Source organism: Acinonyx jubatus, chromosome A1 (assembly GCF_027475565.1).
Source record: "Acinonyx jubatus isolate Ajub_Pintada_27869175 chromosome A1, VMU_Ajub_asm_v1.0, whole genome shotgun sequence".
NCBI classification, from domain to species: domain Eukaryota; kingdom Metazoa; phylum Chordata; class Mammalia; order Carnivora; family Felidae; genus Acinonyx; species Acinonyx jubatus.
In genome coordinates, this window is record NC_069380.1 from 62,830,130 (window position 1) to 62,840,000 (window position 9,871).

General features: G+C 38.6%; 1 protein-coding gene across 1 annotated transcript in view; it reads left to right on the forward strand.

Moving 5' to 3' along the window:
* Positions 1–9,871, forward strand: part of GPC5 (glypican 5) — a 682,923-nt gene that overhangs the window by 331,495 nt on the left and 341,557 nt on the right. The window contains exon 5 of the mRNA XM_027065090.2: positions 9,805–9,871. This exon is cut by the window's right edge and continues 59 nt beyond it. Within this exon, the coding sequence (XP_026920891.2) occupies positions 9,805–9,871 (67 nt within the window). The remainder of the gene's footprint in view (positions 1–9,804) is intronic.

Here is a 9,871-nt window from a genome sequence, read left to right on the forward strand (position 1 = left end):
TAAATATAGATTCAGAATATGTAAGAAAAAATAGTTCTTATCTGGAAACATGTAATTATATACTTCCTCTGCTGAGCTGGAGACTGACATTTTAAATGTCTACTGTTTGACAACTGTGGTCAGACATCTCTACAGGGTTGAGCCTGCTCATTAGTGCCACATTAACCTTAACTTTGCCTCAGGCCATTAACCAGCAAACTGCACATTTGACCTTTGTTCTACAGATATTTTCAAACAGTATGGGAGGCACTGCTTTTAATTTGGGTTCTGTATTATTTGTGGACTGACTTTAGGGGTAAAAAAAATCAATACATGTCATTAAATAAAGAAGCGTGTAGTCTGAAACATTCCACAGAGAGAAGTTCCATTTGAAAACAAGATTCTTCTCCAATACCTTTCCAGATAATTAGTTTTGGTCAAAATTAGAAATAGTCCCTTTTATATTATGTTCAATGGCAAAAAAGGAGAGGAAGTACAATATGTGACAGTTTATAAATGTTCTATAATTGCAACAAATTCTTGCTATATGAAGACATAAGACTGAGAGGTAATGCCTTTTGAATATAGCTCTGTGTTCAGCAACATCTAACGAAATGAAATACAAAATTGAATGTAAAATCAGAGCCATATGCTTAAGTGAAAAAGGCTCCTGAGAGGAAATCAGCAAAGTCTGAAACACGTGGTTGCCACTCTTTAAGCCATACGTATTGAGGACGATATCAGCCTTATTAATTAAAATGTAAATTAGTTTAGTGGAATATTTTCGTAGATTGTGGTGGAGTTGCTACATTCAGATTATGGAATATTATACAGCTATCGAAAAATAAGCAAGATCTAGACTTACTAATCTCATATGGGTTCATTATATGTTGTCAAGTGAGAAAAGCCTATTGCATGCACATGTATATAGCTTGGTCCCAGTTTTGTAAAACCAGACCATCACTATGTCTCTCTTTCTCTCTGTCTATCTGTTTTGGGTTGCTAGATACCGTGCACATAGAGGAGCTAAAGAAAGCATACCAGGCTGCTAACATTGGCTACCTCAGGAGGGAGGGATAGACACACTACGGAGGGACATACTAACTTGTTCTTCGTGTGCCTTTTGATTACTGTACCATTTATGAAAAGATATGTTACTTTTATCGTTAAAAATGACTCAAGTCAACACTGATGACACAGCCAATCAGAAGTGTTGCTCAATTTTGTAGTAGGAACTGGGCATTCCTGTGTCACCCAAAGTATAAATGACACTTCAAGGTGAGTTGCATTTCCTTTCATAGTTTTTTTCTTTACCACGTGACACATCAGGAGACCTTTCTGGCACTGCTGGCCTCAAGGGCATGGGAAGCAATGAAGCAATAACTATGCTGGTCCATGTTTCTCCCTCGCCTTTAGTAAGCTTAGGGCAAACAAGGCTGCAAGCTATGAATGATCAATTGTGCTGCGGCCCTTTCCGTCTTTTCTGTGCTAGCACAGTGGACAGAGCCGCTCATTAGCCAGGAAGCAGAATTTGCCCCGCTCACTGCGTTCTGCATCAGACCTTTCACACTGGTAGAAATATACAGATAAATCCTGCTTAAACAAATTGCCTTCTAAGTGCAGATTTTGGCTGAAATAAGTGTTGTATCTGTGTCTTCTAGTCCAACAATCTACTAATTGTGTTCTATTAGCAGCATGAGAATTTCTGTAAAACTTTTGAAACAGGTGGAAATATTCTTCTGTATAAAGGTTCATTCAAGTCTGATTTATCAGATATTCAGTATCAGCCCAACATTGCTAAGCAATGGCATTTTAATTAATTAATTAATTAATTAATTAAACCAAGATAGCGAGGCCTGCTATAATTAAATTCCTGAGTAAGTTAGTCATTTTCACTTGGTTTTTTTTTTTCTTCTCTGATTTTCACTTTCCTTAGTTTCCAAATGAAAGAATAGGTCTAAATCACAGGTGCTCAACTCTGGCCATATATTTGGATCCTATAGGAACATTTCAGAAACACTCATGTGTCCAGGTCCAACTCCAGACCAACACATCTGAGTGAGGGAGAAATGTAGGTGTGCAGTTTACACATTTTCTTGGCAATGACAGTGTACAATTAGGACAAAGAGCCATGGGAACAGATGATCTATGGCTCTTTCTGGTTTTGTAACACGGTATATCTGTGAGGTGATAATTATGATAGCTATCTTACAGAGTTATATGACTAAATATTATTGTGTTCCTACATATTAATTTCAGCAGCACATATATATACAATCTGTCTTGAGCCTGTGTAGTCTGGCGCAGTTTGCAGTCTTCCTCTGTAGATTTCTTTCATTTTCTTTTTTTTTTCTAAGTTTATTTTTTATTTTGAAAGGGAGAGAGAATACAAGTGGGGGAGGAACAGAGAGAGAGGGAGAGAGAGAATCCCAAGCAGGCTCTGCCCTGTCAGTGCAGAGCCCGATGTGGGGCTTGAACTCATGAACCATGAGATCATGACCTGAGCCAGAATCAAGAGTTGGACGTGTAACTGACTGAGCCACTCAGGCGCCCCAGATTTCTTCCATTTTCTAATGCAACACACGAGGAAGGCCTCTCTGATATTTCTCCACAGTCTAGGAATGGGCCCCCTAATTTAGTTTCCAGGTCAACTGTATCCTTTAAAGACTTTCAATTATTGTTATCATTTTAAAAATGTATTTTTTTTTAGAAACTTCTAATTCTGGAAACTCTTAAAAACTAAGACTGCATCTGGGACCAAACCAGCAAGAATTTGCTGAGGGCCTGTTAGATACCAAACTGTGATCCAAACTGTAGGGATGTGAAGAAGACATTATTCTTGCCTTTATCGAATGTCTCCTCTAATCAGGGAGGCAGACGTGCAAACAAAGGGGTTATAATATCAGATAGCCAGGCCTGAAAAACAGATGCCTGGTGCTGTGCAAGAAACAAGGATGAACAAATAAAACTGCACAGGTTGCTCAGGCAAGGAGGTGGAGGGGAGATGTGTTTTAAGCTGAATCTTGAAGGACAGGCAGAAGGTTGGGAGAATGATGGAGGAGAAGGCAATCCAGGGTGGAGGACACTGCATGTGCTAACCTGGAATCTTATCCCATAAATATTGAAATATCTTATGCCTTGTGAGTATATGTGTGCGGTGTTGGCTGGTGTGTGTGAGTGGAGGGAAGGGGGGGCTGTCATGGGAAGTTAAGGGGTGGAGAGTGGGTAGATTATGTGCCATGGGAAGACATTTTATCTGAATAGTTAGGGTTTTAATATTTATTTATTTTTGACAGAATGAGAGAGCACAAGCAGGGGAGAGGCAGAGAGAGAGGAAGACACAGAATCGGAAGCAGGCTCCAGGCTCTGAGCTGTCAGCACAGAGCCCGACATGGGGCTCAAACCCAGGAGATGTGAGATCATGACCTCAACTGAAGATGGAAGCTTAACTGACTGAGCCACCCAGGCGCCAATGAATCCTTAGGGTTTTAAAGCAGTAAAGTGTTGGACTGATTTCTAAAGCCAATTCTGGTTACAACATGGGACATGCATCAAAAAGAAGATGGGAGAGCAAAGCTAGATGGGGATATCATTTGTTAAATGGTTACAGGCCCAAATGAGAAATTATTAATTTGTGTATGGCCTTGACATACAGGCTTTGACTAAATATTCTGACAAGCAATGTTTTCCCGTTTTTAAAAATATTTAAATATTTAAAAAATATTTTCTGTTACTCTTAAGACTAAGTAAGATGTCTTAAGACTAAGGCAAGCAACCGACATATATAACATAGCCCCTCAATGGTAATTAGCTGGAACTTTTACCATCTCCCTGCATTTATTATGCTCCTGGTTTTAACTGGAAATACTCTCATAACTGTAGAAAAATAATTGTGTGGATATAGTCACCCTTCCAGCAAGTTAATTTTGAATCATCCAAAGAACAGAATATTTTATTTATTGAGACATTTCATGTAAAACTTGAAAAGGAGGCATGATGGTGTAGAGTAGGCCAAGCATTGACCTGGGAACTGAAATATGGATTCTTATAATAGGACCAACATTAATTGGCTCTGTGGCAGTAGATAAATCTTTTTGTTTTCTTTTTTTTTTAACCTCATTATAGCTACTGGTGCTTTATCGCCTGCACTTCCCAATTCAATTTTTTCTGTATCCGATGTAGCACCCCCCCTCGCCCCCCACCGGCCCTTCTTGCAATCACTTTTTGCCACACCACTCTTAATCTCTGTGACCTAAGAACCTCCAAACACAGAATATAAAGTTCTGAAGTAGGAGCTCTCCTCACATTTCTATCCTTATAAACCAAAACTCATCTCAGCATTCAGTCTTTCTTCCGTTATTTCAGTCTCAGAGATTTGCTCCAAAGTGAATCACTCAATTTTTGATAATTTTTACTCTCTCTTCTTTTTAGAATGTGAGATCTATCAATTTTTAATTTTCTTTTTCTATTTTTTATCAGTTAAGAAAGACTGAATTATGATATGGTAGCAAACAACCCCAACCTATCATTGGTTTAGGACAAAAAAAAGTGCTTTTTTTTCACAACCTATGCACATCTTATTTTGTTTTAATGCTTATTTTTGAGAGAGGGAGGGAGAGAGAGAGAAAGAGAGAGAGAGAGATGGAGGGAGCAGGGCAGTGGCAGAGAGAGAAAGAGAGAAAGAATCTCAAGCATGCTCCACACTGTCAGTGCAGAGCCTGATATGGGACTCAAACTCACAAACTGTGAGATCATAACCTGAGCTGAAATCAAGAGGCAGAGTCTTAACCCACTGAGCCACGCAGGTGACCCCACAACCTATGAATATCTTAGACCAGCAGAGACACTGCTCAAGATTACCTGCTTTATGCCTCAGAATGACGAAGCAGCCTCTCTGTGAAACATTGCCAGTCTTTGGGAAGAGGGAAACAGAGCTGGCCAAACCACATTGGTTCTTAAAGCTTAAGCTTAGAAGAAATATACATCACTTCTGCCTACATTTACTAGAACCCAGAGCTAGTCACATACTAAAGTCACATACTAAAGCTTCAGAGTGACTTTAAGCGTGGAATGTTGAGAATTGGGATATTTGGGAACAAGCTAATGACTACAAACCCTTGTTATCTCCTTCCCTTTCATACACAAATATTTTCAACTCTCCTGCATATTCAAACAGACAAACATATGCTCAACCAAAACTCTCTTCATGTTCGTCTTTGGGACTTTTAGTTTCTCACTCTCTCTTTAATGCTCCTCATACTGCAAATCTGAAGTCCATTACTCTGTTTCAGATGCTTTAATTACTGTATTAGCTTGCTAGGGCTGCCATAACAAAATGCCACAGACCAGGTGGCTTAAACAATGGACATCAGTTCTGGAAGCTAGACGTCCAAGGGCAAGACATTGGCAGGTTTAGGTTCTCCTGAGGTTTTTCTCTCTTGCAGATGGCCACCTTCTCCCTGTGTCCTCACATGGCCTCTCCTCTGCTCATATGCGCCCCTAGCATCTCTTCTTGTTATTAGGACACTGGTCATACTGGATTAGAACCTATGTGTACGACCCATTTGAGCCTTCTTGCCTTTTAAAGGCCTTGTCTCAACATATGAATTTTTGAGTGACCACATATAGAGGACATTTTCATTATTTTAAGTAACCTCTCATAATAGCATTTGACCCTGTGGAGAATCTCTCTAGGTTCAAATTTATTTATTCTTTAATGTTCAAAGCTCTTATCATTGACGATTTTCGTCCTTTGCTCTTTCTACTTCTGAGTTCATTTGACTTTTTCTTACTATGTGCTATTCACCCGAGAGATTTCATCCACATTCATGACTTTGGTCATCACCTCTGTAGATAATGACTCTCATGTCACATGTCCAATCCCCTGGTTCCAAGGTTACATATCCAACAGCAAACATCCGTGGTATTCATGGTTCTTGTACCAGTAGCCTTAGCATCATCTGAGTGCTTCTTTGAAATGTAGAATCTTGGGCTGCACCTCAGAACTACTTAACTGAACCTGCATTTTGGCAAGATCCCCAGATGATGTTACACATAGTAAGTCTGAAAGTAGCATTCTACTTGATTTCTCTTTCCACATGTTCCAAAGAAATTGCAAACCGAACATGTTGGGAATAGAATTAATTATTAATTAATTAGTTTTAACCTGTTCATTAATTTAATTACTCATTGTTGACATTACTATATGCCTTCACAATTGTTTTAAGATCTATACTGGTAAACAAAACAAACCAAAAAAAATCCTTGCCTGCCTGAATCTTTTATTCTGGAGTGGGAGACAGATGAGAAACAATAAAGCATAGTAAATAAGTACATGACGTGCTAGAATAGAAAGTGATATGCACCATAGAGAGATAAAAATATTGAGCAGGAGAATAGCAATCCTAAGTATAGTGTGGGACATTGAAAAGAGTTGTATCACCTTTCCTTTACTTCTTATTGCAGTGAATAACGCTGAGATGATTATCATCCCCTCAGTCACTTGGGGGGAGGTGTTGAAACAATTAGGAATTATAACTTTTACATTAACTGTCAATTCTAGATTCCTAATGTCTTTCAACTCTATCACTTGCCATGATGCTCATTGACAAATGTTTTTTCCACACCCTCATATTTTCTCCCCCTGAGTCTTGGTTATAGCCCCCTGAGTGACCTCACTGACTTTCTACTGATTTCCATGGTCCTGTCATGATGCCATCACTTGCTTGCTGGAAAACATTTAATGGCTCCCTCTGCCTTCTGAACAAAATGGAAACACTTTTTGATGATCAATAAGGCTGATTACAAACTGGCCTCTTTCTACCTTTTTACATAATTCCCATAAGCCCGTTTCCCACGAGCTAAACTGCAGATGAGTGTCAGTATTCTCTTTCCTCTTTACCTTTCTTATTGTTTTTGTTGTTGTTGTTGTTTGCTTCCTTTTTTTTTTTTTGCGTGAAACACTGAGATGAAAGTATTATCTTATTTGTACATTTTTCCCGATTCCTTCTCTGTCTTCACATGTGCACTATAAACACTGTGTTATTACTGTGCATTTTCACCAGAAAGTGCATTCTTAGCAGGTAGGGACTGTCTTGTTTAGCTATGGTGCCAACACAGAGCTTGATACTCAATAGTGTTCAGTAGTTTGTGACAAATAACTGATAGCTGCTGGTTTATAGAATGAGTGGAAATCTATGATATGTTGCTTTCAGAGGGAACACATGCAAAGGCATGAAGGTGTGTTTGGGGAACAGCAGGTATCTCACTTTTGTGGAATCCTAAAGTATGGTTTGACCTGCTGCCGAAATAGAGGTGAGAGAGTGCCTTATGTGCCTTTCCAAGATGCTATAGAGAATAGAGAACCATTGATGGCTTTAAGCAAGTGAGTGACGTAGTCTGGGGGTTATCAGATTTGAATTTGAAGAGGTAGCTCTTAGAGGATGAGACGTGATTGTTGAGGAGATTAGAGGTATGCCATTCTAGTGCAGTCTTTCCAGAGAGATGATAGGGGCTTCAGCTAAGGCTGTGAGAGTAGCATTGGGAAAGAGGACTAGAAAAGAAAGATGAAAGCTTTTCCCAGGATGATCTATTGGTTGTGAAGGCACCATTCACTGAGATTAGGACTAGGTTCGGGGCTGATAAGAAGTATCTGTTCAGTTTTATACTGTCAATTTGGAGATGTCAACATTCTAGCTGTTTTGACAGGCCTCTTCATTTCTAGAAGACTCTTTGATTCCAAACAGGTGCTTATTTATAGTGAACAGAATTCAGGACAGCAGTCACACACCTTTCTATTTATTAAACCCCATCACTCTAGGAAAGAATCAGTTGGCTTCATCAATTATGTTTTAGTAGCAACATGAGACTTGGTATTTGTTCACGCATTCCAGTTAGTAGGAATATGGCCCTCATGGGGGAACTTATTTTCTAGGAGAGGAAACCAACTTAAAGCATCAATAAGTATAAATAAGTGGTTACTGTGCTAGTTTGAAAATACAGCATACTTTTTTTTCCTTTGGATTGAGCATAAATTGGAAGTGAGTCAGATTTATGCATCCTACAGTCATTTTGTTATCACTTTCCTGATGAAGCTTTGCTAAAAATTTGTTTAAATACTTACCAAACACTTGCTGTGGAAACTTCTGATCTCTGTGATAATCAGAATGTTACATATTTGAAAATGACATTTATCCTACGTATGGATGAGTAGTTACTTAAAACTTCAGCCACTTCCACAAATAGTTCTTTGAAAACAAGTAAGAAAGAGAATTATAAAATTAATACAGTTGAGCATCAAGGGCACTTGGATGGCTCAGTCAGTTAACCGTCCAACTCTTTTTTTTTTTTAATTTTTTTTTTCAACGTTTATTTTTATTTTTGGGACAGAGAGAGACAGAGCATGAACGGGGGAGGGGCAGAGAGAGAGGGAGACACAGAATCGGAAACAGGCTCCAGGCTCTGAGCCATCAGCCCAGAGCCTGACGCGGGGCTCGAACCCACGGATCGTGAGATCGTGACCTGGCTGAAGTCGGACGCTTAACCGACTGCGCCACCCAGGCGCCCCTAACCGTACAACTCTTGATTTCGCCTCAGGTTATGATCTCACAGTTCCTGAGTTCTCTAGCCCTGTGTTGTGCAGAGCCTGTTTGGGATTCTTTCTCTACTTCTCTCTTTGCCCCTCCCCAGCTCACACGTTCACTCTCTCATGCACATGCTCTCTCTCAAAATAAATACATAAGCATTAAAGAAATATAGCTGAGCATCAGTGCTGTCAAAATCAGATTTGATTTTTAAAAATTTGGTCATTTCAGCTGTAATTTAGAGCAACCCCTCCTCTTTGATCTCATTTTTAAAGAAATTATTTTAAAAATATCAGTGGGGGGTGCAATTTCGTAATCACTACGTTTTAATTGTTCAACATATAGATTTCTGTTTGCTTTTCTTCTGTCCCTGTCTTCTAGCCCAGGGGACATCTCCTCTTTATTAAGCTAGTGGCTTTTCATTTCGTTGTCACCAAAGCAATGGTTTATGTAAAACAGTTCAAAAAGGTAGTTTTTAGGACTTAGTTTTTTGAAATGCTAAAACTCAGGTTCCTGGGACATCAAAGCTTTGATTTTAAAAGTTGGAAATTTTTAAGTTAAAAAGCAAGCTACTTTTTTGTTGAATTTTCCCTTCCCATAATTGATGGGGGAAAGAGATGTACTTCCTGTGAGAGGAAAAAAATTTAATGTATTAAATACTATATCTTCCAACAACTTTTATTTTCATGCTTTTGCAATATATTAAATGTCTGTTTCTTCATCTTAATAAAGATATATTATTTTATGTTTATATACACCAAAGAGAAGACCCAGATAGGAAAATCACCCAAGTTTAATAAACTTTTAATTAATAAGCAATCAATTAACTTGTTAAGAGCCTCTGACATTTCTATATGGGTAAGAAATTAGTTAGTGTCACTGTGGTTCAGATGCCACAGCGAGTAAGAGCTTTTAGGGATACTATATAAAGTGGGACGTGTGTGTGTGTGTGTGTGTGTGTGTGTGTGTGTGTGTACTCCTCACAACTCTTGGACTAGAGTTATATAACACTCATCCCCTGTGAAAACTTTGATTCAAAAGAGGAAATTTTAATACATCCTTTTTAAAAAAAGTATAGTATTTATCGTGATTGTTAGAAAAGTATTGCAAATATATAACAAATAAGCAGTGAACATTTAAAAAAAGTTACATTCTAAATTTCACACACAACAAATTATGCCATTTATAGTGGCATTTGTTATGGGTTTTTGGTTTTGATTGTTTTTGTTATTTTCCCATTCAGGGAATTTATCAACAGCCTTAGACTGTACAGGACGTTCTATGGAGGCCTGGCTGATGAGCTCTGCGTT